This window comes from Heterodontus francisci, chromosome 8 (assembly GCF_036365525.1).
Source record: "Heterodontus francisci isolate sHetFra1 chromosome 8, sHetFra1.hap1, whole genome shotgun sequence".
Classification (NCBI taxonomy): Eukaryota; Metazoa; Chordata; class Chondrichthyes; order Heterodontiformes; family Heterodontidae; genus Heterodontus; species Heterodontus francisci.
In genome coordinates this window covers 53,235,275-53,258,454 of record NC_090378.1, presented here as the reverse complement: position 1 = coordinate 53,258,454, position 23,180 = coordinate 53,235,275, and the positions used below count along the sequence as shown (strand labels likewise).

The following is a 23,180-nucleotide window of genomic DNA, read 5'->3' as shown; positions in this document are numbered from 1 at the left end:
CACCTCGAGGAAATAGAAATGGGCAAATAAATGCTGGCCTTCCCAGCATCCTGAGGATTAATTTTTTTTTTAATTTCCCTGTGGATTACAGGGCTCCTAACACATAATTCATGGATTATATTGAGGAATGATCTTTTGGGACTGTACACCTGAGTGGCTGGATATTTGTAGGAGAATAGCGATCTCTCGTGGTTGTGCCTTATTATCCTGACTTCCCAAGTTGCCTGCTGTTGCTCTTCGAACAAATAAACCATAACAGTGGGAACAGAAAACCATTCTGCAGCCTTCCCCTCATTAAATGCAAATCCCCAAACATGAAATAGTCTGAAATTTCTAAATTTCTAGCAGCTTCAAAATGCAGTGCAATAATTTTCCAAAAAGACCACTTTGTAGTAAAGTAACATTCTGTATAGCACCACAGTGAAACATAGGCCGGGATTTCACATTGGGTGGACGGGAGCCGGCCACCAACTGAAAAGTCGGTGGCGAACCCGCTTCCACCTCGCCTGGGGATCCGACCCACATTTTACGGGTCCCCAGGCTTTAACTGTTCTGAGGCGGGACTGCCACCCGCTTGAGGGAGGAAGTCCCGCCTCACTGAGCAGTTGGCCAATTAATGGGCCGGCAGTTCTTAGTCCCAGCAGCGCCACCAGGAGCGGTGGCCACTGCTGGGACTGCAGCCCAGCCATAGACATGGAGCCGGGAAGACAGGTAAGTATTGGTTGCCTCACCCGGGTTAATCGGTTGGGCCCCGGCGAGGCAACGGGGGTTGGTTGGGGGGAAGGGGGTGGGGGGGGCGTGTTGTGTGATTAGGGTAGCGGGGGCGACCCTCCATCGGGCATCCGGTGCCCGTTGAGCAAGGCCCACCCCCGAGATGATCGGAAGCCGCCTGGTTTTCACAGGTGGCTTTTCCGGCTCCAGGACGCCTGCTTGCCATGCGTAAAATCCGCTTGGAGGTGGGCGAAGGCCCTTAACTGGTTGTTTGGTGCCCACTTAAGGGCCTTCATTGGCCTGGGGTGGACGGGCTGTCCCCCGCTCTATGTAAAGGGGATCGGAGGCGGGAGTGGGTCGGGAAAGTCTCCATTTTACGCCAGCCCCCTGCCACCATCTGAATCCTTGGGGTGGCGTAAAATTCCAGCCATATTTCTCTTTAAGATTCCAGCATCGGGTGTTGCTCAGCTGCTGTTCCAAGGTGCCACCATTTTATAGAGGCATAAATTAGATCGACAAATCCTAGGATGGAAATGATGGAGTTAGGACTGATGATAGCACCTTTTTAAACCTATCACTTGCATGGCTGCATTCTTGCTAGGGCAGGGGCACCCTCCCTCACTTCGGCTGTAAGTTAGGGTGGAATTTAAATGAGGCATAAAACCACTGGGTCCTCTTAATAGCGCCATTCTAAAGAGTGCAGGAACACAGGGACCTGGGGTGCATGTGCATCAATCTTTGAAGGTGGCAGGATATATTGAGAGTGATTAGTAAAGCATATGGGATTTTAGACTTCCTAAATAGAGGCACTATACAAAAACAGGGAAGTTATGCTGAACTTTTATAAAGCTCTGGTTAGGCCCCAACTGGAGTATTGCCTCCAGTTCCAGTCATCACGCTTTAGGAAGGATGTGAGGGTCCTTGAGAGGATGCAGAGGAGATTTACCAGAATGGTTCTAGGGACGGGAGATTTTAGTTATAAGGTTAAGTTGGAAAAGTTAGGGTGGTTCTCCTTCGAGCAAAGGAGATTGAGGGGAAATTTACTAGCGTGCAAGATTATGACATAGATAAGTTATATAAGGAAACACTGTTCCCATTAACATGGTACAAGGACTAAGGGGACACATTGAAGGTTTTGGGCAAGAGATATGGGGGCAATATGAGGAAGAACTTTAACACAGCAGGTGGTAATGACCTGGAACTCGCTGCCCACACGGGTGGTGGAAGCAGAGACAGTCAATAATTTCAAAACAAAATTGGATGGCCACTTGAAGGAAATAAACTTGCAGGGCTATGGGGATTGAGTGGGGGAGTGGGACTGACTGGATTACTCCATGGAGAGCAGGCATGGACTCAATGCGTTGACTGGCTTCCTCCTGTGCCGTAAATGACTATGATTCTCTCTACCCCCAGTATATTCTCTGGCTTTACACCCTACCAATCCATCAGAACTTCAGGGCTGTAGTACTGCATTTGCACAGAGAAGTGTCAAGAAGGGAGTTGACATGAATTGCACTTCATGATTAAAGAACCGAATAGCTAAAACTATTGGTCACTTTTCTTACAAAATGTTTACTTGCTTTGTTGAGCATGAAATAGGAAATGCAGCACAGATACAACCATCAAGAAACTAGTATGAAGACTTTTAGAGGGATTTCACACACCCTTGCACATGAAAGTTCTGGTGGTTCTCTAATAGACAGAAAAAGATACACTGCCACTGTTTACCATACTAAGCATTGTTCAGCGGTACAGCAGATGGTGGTACATCAATAGGTCAGTATTGATTAGATACATTTGCCTCAGGACAACACCATATTAGGTAGGTTTTATAACTAGTTTTTTTTTTCTGCTTCCCGTTCCCAAAAATAAAAAGCTCTGACTGAATTCTAATAAATATCTAATTCCAGACAAAACATTTCAAGATTTTCTTTTACTCTCACATAAATGGTTTCCAGTCTCTTAGTTGTTTTCGCTCATTGTTTTATAGTATGCTGTACTTTTACTTCTCCAAGACAATGGAAAATAGATGTACAAATTTAAAGACTAGCCTTGTCTATTAGATATTATTTAACCAATGCCTGAAATGTTTAGCGTTGTACATTTCTCAAGGCAGAAATGCTGAAATCATTATGTGGGCTGTAGATTGAAATTAAGGCCCTATTCCGAGGATTTATTACTCTTAGATGTTCAGTCTCTGTAGAGCAGACAGAACATAAATTCTGTGCTGTGATTCTGAGTGCAAGCAAAATTAGAGTTTGTGCAACAAAATAATCAATTTATTTTATTAAGTTAGTAAAAAAAAAAGGTGCTGAATAAAATTGTGACCCTTAGGCTTCAGTAGTCTAAGTAGCAGCTTTTCATTTTAACCTCATTTTGAGTTCATTCTTTTTAAAACAAAGGTAGTTTTAGTTTTCGCTCATTGTGAATTAAGTCCTATTCTCTGTGTGGTCGGACTGGAGCAAATATGTGATAGTTTGGTCTCAAGTCAGGCAGATTTCAGTTTAATTATGTTTTTTCTTCCACCATTCCACCTTGTACATTGTTTTTGGGAGGAGAAAGCAGAGAAGGGAAACAGAATATTCAAAGAAATATTGACTATTATACCCATTGTGCATGCAATGAGTACAAAAAGCAAGTAGAACATTGAAGTCCTTACAGGCCTATTTTTGTAGACACAATTTCCTCAAAAGGACAAAAATATTTTTGAGTGACATTTGCAAAGAACTAGAATTATTCTGAATGTACCAAGTTGAAAATAAAATGAAGCTTAATATGGCTTTGCTAATAATCGCTTTTTCAGAGTAGCAAATTTGACTGAAAGGTAAAGATCTTATTGTTGGGATGGAATGAAATTTGTACTTAAAAATAAATGTGCTCTTTACAAAACCATTTCACCCAATAGAAGGGGATAAAATTATTCAATGATATGTGATTTTAACTGATTTTACCAGGCTTTTTACAGTTTTCTAATATTAGTTTATAATATTGGTCTCCAAATCATCATGAAATTATCGCAAAGCTTTCAGTTTTAATATCTGCCTTTCTTGGTGTCTTTATTTTCCAAGTTTCTTGTTAAAGATTATTGTATGGTGTTGCATGTAACTATAGAGGTTTATGGAATCTTGATTAATGCAGCTGTAAATTTTTGTGCTGCATTTTTCGTGGCGTGAATCTAGGTACATGTATTTGAAAAGAGTTTGCCTTAGAAGATGTAAAAAAGAAATAAACTTTAGTTTGTGCACACTGCTCACCTTGTGGTAATTCAGAGAACTGTAACTGGAGAGGAACATTTGCTCAACAGCCATGTTGGAGTAACATAATCTGCCTGAGCAATACGTCTAACACAGTCTTAATGTGAATTTTATAAGGGAAAAATTGTACTGCTGTCTGTTGGGCTAGTGCAGATTAAGACAGGAAAGAATTGACCAATCTGTCGCATGATATAATCTTGAAGACAGGAAAGCCCTTATATAAATGTGTTTTGCTAAACGTGCATCAAAAGAAGTCTCTTGATTGTGTAAAACTGAACTGTCAGTGAAATGTTTGAAATTGGCAGGACACTAAATGCTGCTTTATTGAATAATGAGGTAAGGTATATTTGTTTTTTTGGCAGGCATTTCTACGTATTGTACATAGCATTTTGAATTAAAGAAAATTGTTATGGTGTTTAGGTAATACATTTAAGAAATCTTATGTTGATGTGATTCTTAATTATTTTTAAATTTTTGTTCAATAGATTCTGTAGGGTTGTTGTTTTCTATGGGCTGTTGCCTGGAAGATTATGTTTAAGGCTTCAAAATGCTATGGAGTAGGTGGTTATTAATGCTGAATTAGCTGGAATGTAGTCCGTGTGAGTCTGATGGCTACTGATGCTATACTTACAACCTTAGGGACAAATTTTATGTTGATCAGGGCACTGCTAAAAGATTACGGTGATAGCAGATAACTGCAGTGAGGGGCCCCTGCATAGTTTACTATTAACTGATCACTTTTTGTAGGAAATGAGCCATTGCAATGTCATAGGTGGAGATGTAATCTGGCTGATCATAAAAGCGATTGCTGTGAGAAGGTAGGGAAAAGCTTATAATGGAATATCTATGTTCCACCATCTGCTGCAAAGTACCAAGCGAATACTGACAAGAATTTCACTCGACACAAACTAAAATTGTTCTTTGCTTCTCTGTTGTTGCAAAACATTTGGCTTGTACTCCTGGAACTGTTTCACTGGGTTGACTTCTTGAATTATGGCATCCTGGTGCTGTTTGTAGAGCCAGTCTTGCAGGATCATGAATTTGCCACAGGGTTCTATTCCTTACTTAACAGGCTGAAAAGATATAATTTTGATTTTAGAATGATATATCTAGTATTTGTTTCTACTCAGTAAGTTATTTGTTTTTTTCACTTAACTTTGGTTCAACTGTTAAGAGAAGTTGTTAAATATATGTCCTGTATTTCTGGTAATATATGATTGTTACATTTATTTGTTTTCTTATAAGCAGCAGCTGCTACTGATTTATGTTAATTTTCACATTTTTTGTATTGGCTTTTATTGAGAATATTTGTTAACTGTTAGCATTTCATCTGTCTAGTGTTTTGAAGGATACAGTTAACATGTTTTGTATGTGTGATTAATAGCCAATGTAAGTTAACATAATAAGATTTGCAAGATATTGCAGTATAGAAATTTATTTCAAGTTAGACACAAGCGAGAGCATTATTGTTGGGATGGTTTTGAATAGCACATCAAACATTTTATTATTCAAAATAATAAGGGGAGAAAACATTGAAGTTCAGATACCTGAAATAAATTTACTGTTTTTGTGTAATTCTTTTCATATACAAAGTGGTTTGTGAGCCTCAAGGCTTTGTATTAATTATGCATGTCTTAAGAAAGCAATTGTCAAAGTATATAAGGTAGTTGAAACACTTACATTTTAAAGCTCAGTTTGCCTGACAATGGATATGAGATGCAAGCATTGAAGCATGGCTGAGATATGACATCTTGTCTTCTGCAGATTGCAAATTGAAGATGTGACTTGCAAATTTATAGTAAACAAAATTGAGTGAAAATTTGTGTGTGTGTTGGTTTCTTAATCTCAGCCTAATTACCAGGGACATGGTGCAGTTCAAAAGCTTTTCTCTGTTGTGGATAGAGGTCACCGCATCATTAACATCGTCAATCTGGTAAAAGCTAATTTCAATAGCAGTTGATGTCATGACAGCTTTTTATTTTTCTAGCCAATCAGACACAAGCAGTAGTGACAGATGGTCCCATAAATGGGAGTAAAAGGGTAAAGCAGCCAGCCAATTCTCTGGGCTGATTTGTTTCCTGTAGCTTAGATTCAGTACTGCTTTATTCTTTTGTTTTGCACAAACACTTTCACTGTGCTTTTGGATCTTAACAGAGGAATTGAAATATTATAAGTCTTCTGAAGATTTCAAGTACGATAAGATCTAATCCTGTGCAATAAGAATGGTTATGGTATGTACTAGGACTTGGTATAATTTTAATCTACTTGAGAAACGTACCAAAATGGTTTAGTTTGTTGTACATTTTATTATTAGTGCATTAAAGAAAGTCTATTTTTGAGGAAACAAGCAAAATTAAAAACCTATTTAATATCCAGGCTTGGGATTGAGGGGCCCGAAAGTACTGTTCAGTGGTTACAATGATTTCAAAGATGTGCTTTATGTAAGCACCCGTACAACCACATATTGTATTTCAAAGAGTTTGCTATCGTGACCTCATCAGAGAGGAGGAGGCTCATGTGCTGTACTATGTAATATATGTTGAATTGTTGTAAGCCAAAAAATCAGTGTTGTAGAGAAGGCATGCCTGTTTTTACATAACGCCCTTTCGGTTTTGATTCACTGAAGACTACAAATTTCTTGCTAAGCAAAAATGGAGTGGGGTGGTTTAAAAATGGTAGGTGTTTAAAAAATGTGCTATTTGCCTCAGTCTCGGTAACGTGTTCTTTGTTTGGTACAGTATATGAAAACATAGAGTCTTTGTGTGAGTAGAGGAATGCCATTTAGCTTTTTAAGCATATTTATTTTTGAGATATATGAACATCTGTAGTGTTCATGAGCATTTATGAGGAGGTGAATAGAATAAGAATTATGCATTTTTTTTCATTCACCGTGTTCTGTGGACTTTTTTCATCAGCTCTTTGTTTTGATGGGTGTAATATAAATAAGATTAGACTGAACAGCTGAAATGAAAGTGATAGCTAGAAAGAAAAGCCTGTGAAAGGTTGCCAGGGAAACAGCTAAAGGAAGCTGAACTGAGAGCAGGTGGCAGTCATATGGGAATACCATGAAGCGAACAGTAGAACAGGCACTATGATTGTCTCCTCCATTCTGTGAGAGTCACAACTTTAATTGTTTCAAAAGGTGTTAATTATATTCTAGACTGGAGGCTAGCTCAGTTGAGGCTATTTTTAGGCATCTGTATCTTCAGAGTAAATGGTATTTCATTGGATTTTCTTTCTGTATGGATGTACCTGTCAAAGCGGAAGAAATTGTATGAGCCAATAAGTAAAGAGAAAATTGGTCAAATAAAGCCGATAAGAGTAAATGGTGAGCACTACATTGCTGGTGGTTGTGACAGTCATTACTGCAATTTTCCACCAGGCTATCCTGTAAGGTCTGCCAATAGGGTTATTTGAACCTGATGAAAATATTAATGTTTAACCCAATTTTAACATTGTAGTGGGTGTATTTTTGACTTAGCAAAGATGAATGCATTAATTCTTCAGTTGAAATGGATATGTATGATGAATTCGATGTGAGGAATTGAGGAAAGCAAAGATGACTGACTACAACTAAAGCAGGATGAAACTGCAAACTCTTTGTCGAATATAGAATGTGGAATGTGTTATTTTTATTCTTGTTAAATTAGTATAGTAGCTTTAAAAATGATTTCAGTGTCCTGAAAGGAAGATGGGCAGTGCATAATAGCATTAAAGAATTCCATAAGGCCTAAAGATTAGAAAGCATGTTAAACAACAGATTTCATTTGTGCAGGACACTACCCCAAAATAGATAAAAGACTAGGTAAAGATATTCATTGTTTTTTCTCATCCATTTATTCCCCCTTTGAAACATATGGCAAGATTATTTTGATACCTCCATAATAATATAATGAAGGTTTTGTTTGTACAGAATGTTTTTGAAATATCCAAAATCTGTCCATTTCACATTAAATAACAAGTTTAGTTTTAAAAAAGATTGAATGCTAATTAGTTTCTAGTTATGTTATCCTAAATAAACAATTAATCCTAAAATCAGGAGAAATATTTTGTAGCTCACTGAAAAAGGTTTTTAAAATCATTAAGAACAGTTGGAATTGGTAATTTAATTTTTAAAAATTGCTGGCTTAGTTTAGTAATCATCAAAATCTAATGATCTTGTTTTCAAAAATACTATTCAAAGCATATTAAGTTCTATTTTAATGTGTTCGCACAAATTAGTCTTGTATCGATAACTGAAAATCCATCAGCCATAGCTAAAGAAATCTGTTAAACTTGTAAAGTTACTAGCAAACGTAATGTGCTAATTAAAAATGCAGCTAGGATATTTTTTGTAAGTGCATGACAGGATTAATGCTGCTGTGAAAGGAAATTACAGGAAATGGATCGTGTGGCTGAGCAAGACTAATTCATCTTAAAAAGCTAAACAACATTTATAATTTATTTTCAGTGAACTTGTTTGTTACCACTTGTCTTTAAGAAAAATGTAATCTAATCACCATTTATAACCAATATATGTGATGCATAGTGCAGAACATTATTTCCTTCAGAAACAAATAAGTTAAACAATTAGAGCCCCTTCATCCACTCAAACACACCTTCCTCCTGCAGTTCCAGGTATTGCTGAACTTTACCTTTTGCTGCCAAATAGATTATATAAATTCAGCTGGATTCTTAGACATTATTACTCCTGTTCTTTAAATCAGTTTCTTTATGCAAATCGATATAATTTTGGAACTCATTGGGGGATTGATTAGTAATTATTTCAATAATACTGTGATTTCTGAATTTTCAGTGCTATTAAACAATAAATAATTTTATTTTGAATTTTGTTTAACTTTCTGTGCATAATTCAAAGTTTTTTGGCTTTATTCATTTCAATCACTGTTTCCTCTGATGGGACTTATGTTCAATTTAATATAATTCTTACTGTGACAGATTTACTGTGATAATCACACCACTTTACAATTATGAGAGCTGAACTTGACATTGATGGCAGTACCTCAACTCTTGGAAAAGGCTAAAATTTGAAATACTGATGTGATACGTTTCTGACCTCTGAGAATACTATCATTATTAAATGCCTGTGTTAAATCTATGAGATTTCTGTTTATTTACCAAAGATGTTTTTGTGCCCCAAGTCACTCCCTTTTTGAGATAACTGGGAAGAAATTATATTTCTCAAAATTCTGTTCAAAAGTAGTATAATACCATACTGTTCTACATATTATAACCCAAATTGTTGGATTTATTTTACATATTCATAGTTTCACCAAATATGAGATTTTCTTCATTAAATGCACACCATGACACTTCTTCCTCCCCAATCTAACCTCCTATACCCCTGGCGGAAAAGGAGCAATTTTAATCTCCACATTTTTGACCAGATCATCCATAGCAACTGTTTTTCATTTCCCTTCCCCTCCCACCTTTTTTTCTCTGGAAAACTCCAGTTGCTCTTGATTCTGCAATATATTAATATTGCACTTCAAATTGAAATATAAATTTGTTTTTAAAAAGAAAGAATGCCGTGTTTCATTATGCATTAACCATTCCTAATTAAGCTAATTTAGGTAACTACATTTATACCATATTTTTTCCTAAGCTCAAAATATGACCTGCTGTACAGCAAATGATAAATAAAGACATCAGCAGGTTTAGCCTAATTCATAGTTGTGTACTTTTGTTCTCAAAAAAACCCTTTTTTGTGAATGCTGTAGACTGTAGCATTCATTATATCAAAATAATAGCTATTTAAAAATGGGATATAAGATGGTAGGGGATGTGGTAGGGAATATGGGATTAATGTAGGATTAGTATAATGGGTGGTTGTTGGTCGGCACAGACTCGGTGGGCTGAAGGGCCTGTTTCAGTGCTGTATCTCTAAATAAATAAAGAGTAGATTGCATATAAACAGCAAAAAAATTACTAGTTGATTATTGTAATGTTATAGAATTTTATCTGTGTTTATCTTTTTTTTTTAAAACGGGAGGAAGTGAATGGAATATATGGAAATTGAAGTTAAGTAATATTTCAAGGCAGTTTCTGGTTAGATGAAAAGAGCAGACTCCTGCAAAAATTTTATTTTCAACTGTAAACGCTAATGGTATACATTTTATTCAGTAATTTAATTTGACTTTTTTTGGCATAAAATGCAGAAGTGTTGGGGAGAGAGCTGTAGGCTCTGTTGGCAGTTCATTGAGCTGTACCTGCTTCACTGATAATCAGATTAAAAAGCAGTGCTGTGCTTGTGATCAACTAAACAGTGATAGCCTTGGTGTGTGTGCTACTGATATCACAGTCCGCAGCTGCACAATGGTAATTGCAACTTGTCTTGAGTTTCATGGAGAAATTATCAAGTTAATTTCTGAGTGTGAGAGAATGGGTGTTTAAAAGTGAGTCTAAATGAGGAAGTATTGCAATTTTGTGAGAAATTTTGACATGTAGCCTAAAAAGAAAGCTGTAGGTTGTTTTTGTCAAATTTGGATTACTGCTACATTCTGTTGTGTGATTAAGCCAGTTTAATGTATGCACAAGTGCAGTAGTCCTGTTCAATTGTACATAAAGCTTTTCATTTATGTTGAAATCTGTTTATCCAAATGAAAAATGTTAGTTAGGAAGTAAGAACCAAATGGAAGACTGCAGTGAACGTAAAAGATTTGCCATAGATGTTCGGCATATACATTTGCTGCAAGATTTCTTACACTTTGTAAAACCAACATGATATGAAGAAGACTATAATGAAAATATTTCACACAAGTTAGCTTATGATGTCTAACTGCTGAGTTTATAATTATCACTGCAGTTTAAGATAAATTTTCATTATGACGGCATTGAGCAGTGGGTTTTTATTTGTTTATTTTTACAGTGATCTTTGACAATGTTTCATTATTATGCTGCTACATTTATATACCGTTATGTAATAATCTTAAACTGTGATCTCTTAACAAAGAAAAACAGTTGCAATTTTAGCTAGCATTTCAAATCTGGACTTTATTACAGTAACTAAAACAGCTTTTCATTACTAAAAGTTTGCAAGATGATCGTACCAAGAAAGCTATTCAGAAAACTCAATGGGGACAATTTTAACTTGGGCTGATATTGTAAGACAGGCAACACTGGATTGCCCATCCATTGTACAGCCCATAGATTTTCTACAATGGACAACAGATCTGATATCGCCTGTTTTATACCATCTCCCAAAGTTAAAATTATCCCCAATAATCTAATAGTTAAATGCAGCATCTTGTATAAAACTATGAAGGTTTAAAGCATGTAATGAGACACATTCAGCCCATCATGTCCATGCTTGCTCCTTGCTAGAGCAATTCAATATTTAACCCACTGCCCTCTTCCGAGAGCTCTGTATCTTCCTCTGTTTCAAATATTTATTCAATTCTTCTATAAAAGATGCAACACTTTCAACCTCAGCCACTCCCTGTGGAAAAGTATTCCTTGTTCCAACAACCCTCTGAGCAAAAACAAATTGTCCTTACCTCTCTCCTTACTCTTTGTTTTAAAATTGATGACCTATGGTTAGTGACATTTTTTATTTGCTCTTGACATGTGGGCAACCCTAGTTGTCATGGGGCATTAAGATTCGGCCACATAGTGTGAAACTAAAGCCATGTGTGGCCCAGACCATGTAAGGGCAACAACTTTCCTCTCCTGTAGGACATGAGCCAGTAAGTCCCCAAACACAGAAAATACACCAAAGCCCCACATAATTTTCTTTTTAAGCTACTGATTTCCTCTTATCCATCAATGCTGTAGTGATAATAGTACCAGTTTCTCAAGTCTCTTCTAACTGGCATTATCCTGGTGAACCGAAGTTGTACAGTCTCTGCACTCATGTTTTTACCTATAATGGGGTGATCAAAACTGCATACAGTGCTCCAACTGTGACCTAACCAAAGTTTTATATACAGTTAGCATTTTCTCTTACACACTATGGCCGGAATTCTACGCCACCCCAGCAAGCCGGATGGTGGCGGCGGGGGGTGCTGGCATCAAATTGAGTGGGAGGCTCCAGGAGGCCTTCCAGACCCGCTCTCACCTCTGCTCCACTTTACATGGACCGGGGAACGAGAAATGGGCTGCCCAACCCAGGCCAATCAAGGCCCTTAAGCAGCCACTTAAGGGTCTTCGCCCGCCTCCACGGGGATTTTACCCATGACAAGCAGGCCTCCGGGAGACGTGAAAGGCCACCCAGTGAAAGCTGACGGCCTCTCAACGCTCTGTGGGTGGGCCCTGACAAACGGGCACAGGGTGCCTGATTGAGGGCCGCCCCCTCTTCCCCAACCACCCCCAGGACCCAAGATGCCCCCCCCTTCCCCCCCCAAATTACCACCCTTGCCTTGCCAGGACGCAACCGATCTCCCTGGCGAGGCAAACCAAACTTAACTGCACTCCTGGCCCCATGTCCTCGACTGGGCTGTTGTCCCAGAAGTGGCCATCACTCCCGGTGGCACTGCTGGGACTAAGAGCTGCTGGCCCAATGATTGGCCGGCAGCTTGATGAGGCGGGACTTCCTCTCTCAAGCGGGTGGAAGTCCCGCCTCGGACCAGTTAAAGCCCGGGGACCGTGAAATGCAGAACAGATCCCCGGGCTGGGCGGAAGCGGGATCGCCACCGACTTCTACGTCGATGGCCAGCTCCTGACAACCCGGCGTAAAATCCAGCCCTATGCCTTTATTTGTAAAACCAAGAATACTGTTGCCTTTTTGTTTAAGGCTTCATCTACCTGCACTCATGCTTGTTGGGAATTAGCACTAGGAATTGCCTCAGGGGCTCCAAAATGGCTGTCATAACTTGAGTGGAAGGTCGACAGAAACCCCTTTTACACATGTATCCAGGATTTCCACTGAAGTTATGGCAGCCGATCAGGAGAACCCCCAAGGAAATTTCCTGCATATATTATACACGTGCCCGAAGGTCTCTCTACATTTCCACTCTTCGGTGTCTTTTCATTGTGGGTATACTCCTTCCTTACTTTTTTTTCCTCACAAAATGCTTCACCCTATATTTATCCATATTAAATTGCCCCTTCCACCTGTCCATTCAACTAACTTATGTCTTCTTTAAGTCTATTACAGTCCTCCTCGCTATTTGTGTAACCCCTTATTTTTGTGCCATCAACAACTTAGAGATTCTGCTCCTTATCCCCAAGTTCACACCATCTATAACGACTAAGAGCAAACAGCATCGACCTCCATTTTTGACATTGATTATACAACACTGCCAACCCTTCTCCAAACTGAGCAACACCTATTCACCCTAACGTTTTGATTCCTGTCCACCAACTAACTTTCTGTTTGTACTGGTACATTTCTCGTACCATGTGCCTAATTTTTACTTTTTAAAAAAAACTGCTTTAAGGCATTCTGTTGAGCACTTGAGAATCCATATGTAACATATCTGTTTCATCCAACCAATCCTCTTCAAAAAAATTCTTAAATTTGTCAACACAATTTTAACAAATCCATACTGGTTTTCTTTGATTTAACCCATGCATTTCTACAGGCACAGTACATTTTCTCAAATTACAAATTCTAAGCTGACAGAATATATAATTGACTATGATTTAAGCAGTGTAAAACCACACTTAATTCCAGTATTTAATGTTCTCAGGTGTATTAGTCTAGTGAGAACACAGTTAGTATCTTTGTGATTTTAATGGAGTTGCATCAAAGTTGCATATTCTGTACTGACTGACATGTCTGAATACTGGAAGGGTGTTTATTCCCTTATAATCGTGCATGGAATTCTAATACTGAATTTGCATTCTCGTAGATAATCAGCACCATGGAACCTCAGGTGTCAAATGGCCCTACGTCCAACACACCCAATGGTCCATCAAGCAACAGTAGAAACTGTCCTTCACCTATGCAGACAGGGGCTCCTACAGATGACAGCAAAACCAACCTCATAGTCAACTATCTTCCCCAAAACATGACACAGGAAGAATTCAGAAGTTTGTTTGGGAGCATCGGTGAAATAGAATCATGCAAACTTGTTCGAGATAAAATAACAGGTTAGTTTGGGCCTTAGACAATGAAGTGTAAAGATACAGCAGTTCTGTTGAGACAGGTCCAAGCAATATTTTCAACTTGTCAAATCTGTAAACTTCAAAATGCTAAATTGTGTAGTTGTGATTCATCTGTGTGTTTTAAGTTCTAAAAGGAAAGGCCCTGAATTTTCTCAGTGTCTCCTAATCTGCTGTAACTGGTGGGAGTTAAAGTAATGGCATAAATAGCCATTTTTAGCTATTTACATCACTTCGCTGAAGGTACCACTGATTTCCCACAAGAAAACCCCTTCCAAAATTACAGGCACCAATATTTAGGTGATAGAAACATATTTAATGGGGTTATTTTCACTTTCAGCAGGGGCTGAGAAACAGCTGTAGTAGATCAGCTGCCCACTATACACCAGCCTAATTTTCCTTTCTATGAAGTCAATGGAAAGGAAAATAGGCCGCTGAGTATAACCAAGTGGCTGATCTGCTACCGCTAATTTTCTGCCTCCACAAAGGTGAAAGTTACCACCAATAAGTTCTGGAATTGGAAGTTTATATTTGGCACAAATTGCACAATCCTACCATTTTGTTTTTTGTAAATTATCATTTGTGTACTTTAGGTTCCATTCCCACCTACATGCACAAGGGATGTCCAAGTTAAACCAGAAAGTCCCCAATGAAAAATTAGAGAAATCTGCATCCTCCTTTGGGGCGCAAGATGTTAATACACCAACATAAGGCATTGCCACCCAACAAAGAATATGAGAAAGCATGTAATGAGAAATGGTCAATGAGCCCATCAAGCCATAAATCATGTACGTTCCCCTTCACCATGTATTGAATCTACTGAAGGAAGACTCTGCATAAATATCCCTGATCTCCAAAGGCAATCAAGTAAGATCCCAGAATATTGACTCATCCTTCCATATGCACTTCTCCTGCCAACCCTCCTCCCTATTTGCAGAGGAACCACCAAGAAACATTAGACTTTTCAGTAGCTATTCATTATTCCCTGGCCACGTTCTTGGTCCAGTCCAAATTTGGCTAGGCTTTTATAAATCCCAAACCATAGTTTTTTTTCCTGATTTGCTAAAACTTTCTGGGGACGAAATATGGATTCATAGTGCCACTGAAGACGGCACTATGGAAGCTGGAAGTCCTCTGAGTAGGGCATACAGCACCTCCAGCTGCTTCCGCTGTGATCCAAATGGCGCCCTATGCTGGGAAGGGCACTTGCGCAGGTGTCCCCTGCATGTGTCAGAAGCCCCCTAACAGGTGCTGTAGCAGCTGATTTTACACTCTGTTTACAAACTTGGACCACTCCGGTTCATTCAACATATTCACTTGTCACTCACCAAAGAACATGCAATCAGCTGCAGGAGGGGCCCTGCACTAGCATCATTTAAAGGGCCAGACACTTGCAGGTAAGGTAACTTAGAATAACTTCTCCCATTGCAATGTCTCTGGAAGTACTGTGGCATGTCTTTGGAGGTGTTGTGTGAGTTCCTGGATTTGTAAAGGAGTGTTACTGCATCACAGTAGCAAAATAGCATATATAACCCCTCTATTCAAGAAGTGGGGGAGGCAGAAAACAGGTAACAATAGGCCAGTTAGCTTGATGTCTGTCATGGGGAAGGTGTTAGAATCGATCATTAAGGAGGCTATAGCTGAGCATTTAGAAAAACTCAAAACTAATCGGGAATAGTCAGCATGGTTTTGTGAAAGGGAAATCATGTTTAACCAATTTATTGGAGTTCTTTGAAGAAGTAACATGTGCTGTGGATAAAGGGGAGCCCGTTGATATACTGTGGATTTCCAGAAGGCATTTGACAAGGTGTCACATAAAAGGTTATTGCGCAAAGTAGGAGCTCATGGTGTAGGGGGTAACATATTAGCATGGATAGAAGATTGGCTGGCTGGCAGAAAATAGTAAGTATGCATAAATGGGTCCTTTTCTGATTGGCAGGATTTGGCGAGTGGAGCCCCGCAGGGGTCTGTGCTGGGGCCTCAACTGTTTACAATTTATATCAATGACTTAGGTGAGAGGAGCAATGGCATGGTAGCTAAATGTGCAAATGACACAAAGATAGGTAGGAAAGTATGTTGTGAAGAGGGCAAAAGTAGATTCCAGACCGATATAGATATGATGTGAGTGGACAAAAATCTGGCAGATGGAGTAGAATGGGGGAAAATGTGTAGTTGTTCATTTTGGCAGGAAGAATAAAAAGCAGAGTATTACTTAAACGTAGAACGACTGCAGAAGTCTGAGGTGCAGAGGGATCTAGGTGTTCTCATGCATGAGTCACAAAAATTAAGTATGCAGGTACAGCAAGTAATAAAGAAGGCTAATGGAATGCTATCATAAAAGCAAAATGCTGCGGATGCTGGAAATCTAAAATAAAAACAAGAAGTGCCGTTTCCTGCTCCTTCCCCAAACTTGAAAACTTTATCAACTTTGCTTCCAATTTCCACCCTTCTCTCACCTTTAAATGGTCCATCTCCGACACTTCCCTTCCCTGCCTCGACTTCTTTGTCTCCATCTCTGGGTATAGGCTGTCTACTAATATCCATTATAAGCCCACCGACTCCCACAACTACCTCGACTACACTTCTTCACACCCTGCCTCCTGTAAGGACTCCATTCCATCTCCAAGTTTCTCCGTTTCCGACACATCTGCTCTGATGATGCTGCCTTCCATGACAGCACTTCTGATATGTCTTCCTTTTTCCTCAACCGAGGATTCCCCCCACTGTGGTTGACAGGGCCCTCAACCGTGTCCGGCCCATTTCCCGCACATCTACCCTCACCCCTTCCCCTCCCTCCCAGAACCGCGACAGGGTTCCCCTTGTCCTCACTTTCCACCCCATCAGCCTCCATATCCAAAGGATCATCCTCCGCCATATCCAGCGTGATGCCATTACCAAACGCATCTTCCCCTCCCTTCCCCTGTCAGCGTTCCGAAGGGATCATTCCCTCCACGACATCCTGGTCCACTCCTCCATTACCCCCACCACCTTGTCCCCTTCCCACGGCACCTTTCCCTGCAATTGCAGGAGGTGTAATACCTGCCCATTTACCTCCTCTCTTCTCACTATCCCAGGCCCCAAACACTCCTTTCAGGTGAAGCAGCGATTTACTTGTACTTCTTTCAATGTAGTATACTGTATTCGCCGCTCACAATGTGGTCTCCTCTACATTGGGGAGACCAAATGCAGACTGGGTGACCACTTTGCGGAACACCTCCACTCAGTCCATAAGCATGACCCCGAGCTTTCGGTTGCTTGCCATTTCAACACTCCCCCCTGCTCTCATGCTCACACCTCTGTCCTGGGATTGCTGCAGTGTTCCAGTGAACAACAATGCAAGCTTGAGGAGCAGCATCTCATTTACCAATTAGGCACACTACAGCCTGCCGGACTGAACATTGAGTTCAGTAATTTCAGAGCATGATGGGCCCCCCATTTTACTTTTATTTTTAGTTCTTTTTTCTATTTTTATTTTTTTTTTGTGTTTATTTTATTTTATCTTAGTTTGTTCAGTTTGCCTACCCACTGTTTTTTTTTCATGTTGGTACTTGTGGCTGTTCAGTTTTCAGTCCGTTAACACCCTATCTGTACTAATGCTTTGTCTTTCAACACACCATTAACATATTGTTTGCCTTTGCTCCATGACCTTCTGGTCGGTTATTCTCTGTGACCTTGTCCTATCCACACATTCTCCTTTGTTATCTCTTGCCCCACTCCCGCTTTACTTGCTTAAAACCTTTCACATTTCTAATATCTGCTAGTTCTGAAGAAGGGTCACTGACCCGAAACGTTAACTCTGCTTCTCTCTCCACAGATGCTGCCAGACCTGTTGAGTATTTCCAGCATTTCTTGTTTTTATTATAATGGAATGCTATCCTTTATTACGAGAGGAATTGAAAATAAAAGTAAGAATGTTATACTTCAGTTATACAGGGCATTGGTTGAGACCACATCTCGAATACTGTGTGCAGTTTTGGTCTTGTTTAAGGAAGGATGTAAATCTGTTGGAGGCGGTTCAGAGGAGGTTTACTAGATTGATACCTGGAATGAGTGTGTTGTCTCATGAGGAAAGGTTCGACAGACTGGGCTTGTTTTCACTGGAGTTTAGAAGAGTGAGGGGAGACTTGATAGAAGTTTATAAGACCCTGAACAGTCTTGACAAGGTGGATATGGAAAGGATGTTTCCTCTTGTGGGTGAGTCCAGAACTAGGGAGCATTGTTTTAATATTAGGGGTCACCTTTTAGGACAGAGATGAGGAGAAATATTTTCGCTGAGGGTTGTGCGACTTTGAAACTCTCTGCCTCAGAAGGTGATGGAGGCGGGGTCATTGTATATTTTTAAGGTGGAGGTAGATAGATTCTTGTTAAGCAATAGAATCAAAGGTTATCAGGGGTAGATGGGAGTGTGGAATCGAGACACAAACAGACCAGCCATGATCTTATTGAATGGCGGAGCAGGCTCGAGGGGCCAAATGGCCTACTTCTGTTACAATTCTTATGTTCGTAGGTTTGGGTGAGGGAAGGGTAGTGGGTTGGAAAGCAAGAAGTCCATAATCTCACCTCCTGAAGCTTGCTCACCATGCCAGATAGCAGGATGAGTGTGAGCTTTTATTTATTTACTGTGAACAACAGCATAGTGTTTATGTTACAGGGCTAGTAATACAGAGGCCTGGCCTAATGCTCTACAGATGTAAGTCCAAATCTTTCCAAGACAGGTGGGGAATTTAAATTCAATTAATTAGATATATCTGGAATATAAATCTAGTCTCAGCAATGGTGGCCATGAAACTACGATATGTCATAAAACCCCATTCAGTTCACTAATGTCTTTTAGGGAAGCAAATCTGCCATTCTTACCAGGTCTAGCTTACATGCGACTCCAGACCCACAGCAATGTGGTTGACTCTTAACTGCCCTCTAAAATAGCCTAGCAAGCCACTCAGCTGTATCAAACCGCCATGAAAAAGTCAAGTAAGAATAAAACCAGATAGACCACACGGCATCAACCGAGGCACTGTATACAATTATGGCAAAACCAGCGCAGTCGACCCTGCAAAGTCCTCCTCACTAACATCTGGGGATGCGCCCAAATTGGGAGAGCTGTCTGACAGACTAGTTAAGGAACAGCCTGACATAGTGATACTTGCAGAATCATGCCTTTCAGATACTGGTGCAGACTCCTCCATCACCATTACTGTGTATGTCCTCTCCCACTGGCAGGACAAACTCACCAGAGCTGACAGCACAGTGGTATACAGTCAGGAGGGAGTGGTTCTGAGGGTCCTTAACATTGACTCCAGAACCCATGAAGTCTCATGGCATCAGGTCAAATGGGCAAGAAAACCTCTTGCTGATTACCACCCTCCCTCAACTGATGAATCAGTACTCCTCTATGTTGAACACCATTTGAAAGCAACACTGAGGATTGCAAGGGCTCTGAATGTACGCTGGGTGGGGAACTTCAATGCTAATAACCAAAAGTAGCTCGGTAGCACCCCTACCAACCAAACTGGCCGAGCAAAGTCCCATCTTCACACAGAATATGCCTCCATTGTGTTGTGTGGCACTACCACTGTGCCAGCTGGGCTAGGTTCAGAACAGTTCTAGCAGCTCAAAGTTGGACATCCATGAGGTGCTGTGGGCCCCCAACATCAGCAGAATTATATTCCACCACATCCTGTAACCTCATGGTTACATATCCCTAATTCTGCCATTACCATCAAGCTAGGGGACCAACCCTGGCTCAATGAGGAGTATAGGAGAGCATGCCAGGAGCAGCACCAAATGTACCTAAAAATGAGGTGCTAACATGGTGAAGCTACAATACAGCACCTGCATGCATGTTAAATAGCGAAAACAGCATGCTATAGACGGAGCTTGGCAATGCCATGTCCAACAGAACAGATCGAAGCTTTGCAGTCCTGCCACATCCAGTCGTGAATGGTGGCGGACAATTAAACAACTAATGGAAGGAGGAGGCTGCACAAACATCCCCATCCTCAATGAAACCAACACGACTATTAGGTAAATGAGGAGGCAGTACCAAATTTGCGTGCTGCTTATCTCCATGACAAGGTGCACAGGTAGGTCGCGAATTGCAACCGCTGTGCCCAACAAACTGCCTGGACCAATTTTTCGCATTTAAATTCTGTGAATGTTGATAAATTTCTGATTTTGTAGATCAAAAAATTATTTGCATTAGCTACAAAAATATATATTTTAGTTAGTATTGATATTTTGACTTATTGAAGCAAAGGAAACTCCTTGGTACTCCACACCCTAAGGCCAAGTCAGGTAACTTAATGGAATATAAACCACAAATACATGTTTGCTTTAGAAATTATTATCCTGCAACATGTTTGTTTTTTTGCAGGTTTTATATTAGCAGTCTGCCCAAATCATCTTGTTTTAAATTATCCTTCATCTTTCTGGGTATATGTATGAATTATCCAGCAAGAAACCCTTAAATATGCAATTTCCCTTTTTGTGTGAATGCTCCCTCCTCAGTTCTGGTCACCGCATTATAGGAAGGATGTGGAAGCTTTGGAAAGGGTGCAGAGGAGATTTACTAGGATGTTGCCTGGTATGGAGGGAAGGTCTTACGAGGAAAGGCTAAGGGACTTGAGGTTGTTTTCGTTGGAGAGGAGGAGGAGGAGGAGAGGTGACTTAATAGAGACATATAAGATAATCAGAGGGTTAGATAGGGTGGATAGTGAGAGTCTTTTTCCTCGGATGGTGATGGCAAACACGAGGGGACATAGCTTTAAGTTGAGGGGTGATAGATATAGGACAGATGTCAGAGGTAGTTTCTTTACTCAGAGAGTAGTAGGGGCGTGGAACGCCCTGCCTGCAACAGTAGTAGACTTGCCAACTTTAAGGGCATTTAAGTGGTCATTGGATAGACATATGGATGAAAATGGAATAGTGTAGGTCAGATGGTTTCACAGGTCGGCGCAACATCGAGGGCCGAAGGGCCTATACTGCGCTGTAATATTCTAATTCAACCATTATGGCCATCTCATGCATTTGACAAATTGACAAGTAATACAATTGGCCAAATAAGTATACAAGCCTTAAATTCAAGCATTTTGAAGAAAAGCTTTATGGTTGATGGTCCCCAAATTAATTTCTGAACTTATCTTTGGGGAAAGAGTCACAAAGCAATGTTGGTGTTGCCTGTGGGATTGTTGACAGAAGGAATTTAGGTTTTCCATTCAATGGCAAAAATACTGTTAGAGTATTGTGGTCCAACTTACTGAGCAAGGCAAAAAGAGAGCAAGCAGTTATCATTCTTAGTTGAAGGAAACAGCAGCTATCTTGCATCAATGCTCTCATTGGGGTAATTCAATACCTCATTCATTATGCCAGAGCCATCCCATCTATGGAGGCCAATAACGGCAGGAATTCCCCAACAATATTGGGTGACAGTCCTCATCCATTGTCAAATTTATTGGACCACAATATGTCAAGAGAATTAAAGGGTAAATTCTTCTGAAGTGGAGCGAGCAACAGATTTATCAGTTTGTAGCTAATGCTATTACCAGCTATTAAAAGAGCTTAAGGATCCCAGAGCCAGTCACTGGCATTTTGTGGATCCAAATGGTCTGTGCATCTAATTTATTGTAAGTTATCTTGGTTTTAAACAAAGCATATTCCCCAACTGATCAGAGACTCATGCCTAATAAAATAGACCTGCTGAGGAAGGCAGAAGGCACGCAAGCCATGGCCACCATAATACTGGCAAGTAGCAATTCTTGAGCTGCCATGACTAACATCATGCAGTGATAAACATGTGGTAGTTTGCTTGGATTCTACTATCCCTTTTAAATATACCAAGCATCAGATGAGAGGTACATCAATGATGCTGATGAAAAGAGTGCAGAAATGGGATTAGAGTAGTTAGCTCCAGTTGGACAGCTTACAGTGGAAGAGGTATAATGGGCTTAATGGCTTTCTTCTGTACTATAATATCTGATAGAACTTTATTTCTGAGACTGTAATATGAATAGCAGATGAAAGAGATTCATGATATCTTAGATGTGGTTTTTTAGTCAGTTAATGGCTTCTTTTGTCAAAAGGCAGCATTATATTTATTGCACCAACACGGGACAGCCCAGCCTTCAAGCTCTGTGCTGATACGAATCCAGGGACCAGTCACTGTGGAAATTCTGTGGCCCCAATGTGATTTTTACACATGGTTTCTATCCAGAGTCAGACATGCTATAGCTGTGCCACGACGACCACCAGGACAAGTCAGCATTATAGACTGAATCTTTCACTGATGCCAACTTGTTTTCAAGTGTGAATTTAAATAGCAAATGTTGGCAACCTTGGCCACAAGGATCGGTCCTAGGGCCTCAACTATTTACTATCTATATCAATTACTTGGCAGAAGGGACAGAGTGTAGTGTATCCAGATTTGCTGATGATACAAAAATAGGTGGGAAGGCATGTTGTGATGAGGACACAAAAAATCTACAAAGGGATATAGGTAGGTTAAGTGAGAGGGCAAAAGGGAAATCACAGCGCAGACCATGTCCATCTTCCACCATTGGCTACACATGCGTATCTTCCACAAAGGATCACTTTGCCCAGTTGAGTGGCACCCCATCCACAAAAATTCACTCCCTCCACCACCAACGCACAGTGGCAGCAGTGTGTACCATCTACAAGATACACTACAGCAACAGACCAAGGCTCCTTAGACAGCACCTTCCAAACCTGCGACCTCTACCACCTGAAGGACAAGGCCAGCAGATGCATGGGAACAGCACCACCTGCAAGTTCCCCTCCAAGCTACGCACCATCCTGACTTGGAATTCTATCGCCATTCATTTACTGTCGCTGGATCAAAATCCTGTACTGGAGGTGCCAGTGAGGATATCTGCTTCAGGACGGACTCTCACAGCCAGGCCCAGAAGGCCAGTGGTTCTGGCACCATTGCCGGAGATCCAATGGTTATAATATTCATAGACTGCACTCATGTGGCCATCATGAGGCCTACTGCCAGGCTACCACCTGCAGACATCACCATTAAAGGAGCCCTCTCAATCTAGGTGAAGCTGGTATGGGAACACCGCAGCTGCTTGCAGCGAATGTGTGACTGCTTCTCAGGCAGCTACCATGACACCTGGGTCTTGTGCCAGTCCCGGCTGCCACCGCTGTTCACTG

At 40.5% G+C, this 23,180-nt stretch overlaps 1 protein-coding gene across 2 annotated transcripts in view; it reads left to right on the top strand.

The window, feature by feature from the left end:
- The window catches only part of elavl4 (ELAV like neuron-specific RNA binding protein 4), a 118,500-nt gene that overhangs the window by 30,414 nt on the left and 64,906 nt on the right, over positions 1-23,180 (top strand). The window contains exons 1-2 of one of the 2 annotated variants that reach the window (XM_068036419.1): positions 6,119-6,196; positions 13,757-13,997. In XM_068036419.1, the coding sequence (XP_067892520.1) occupies positions 6,188-6,196; positions 13,757-13,997 (250 nt within the window). In that variant the 5' untranslated portion in view covers positions 6,119-6,187. Of the gene's footprint in view, positions 1-6,118; positions 6,197-13,756; positions 13,998-23,180 lie in introns of those variants that run through there. The other variant, XM_068036418.1, reaches the window with a different exon arrangement.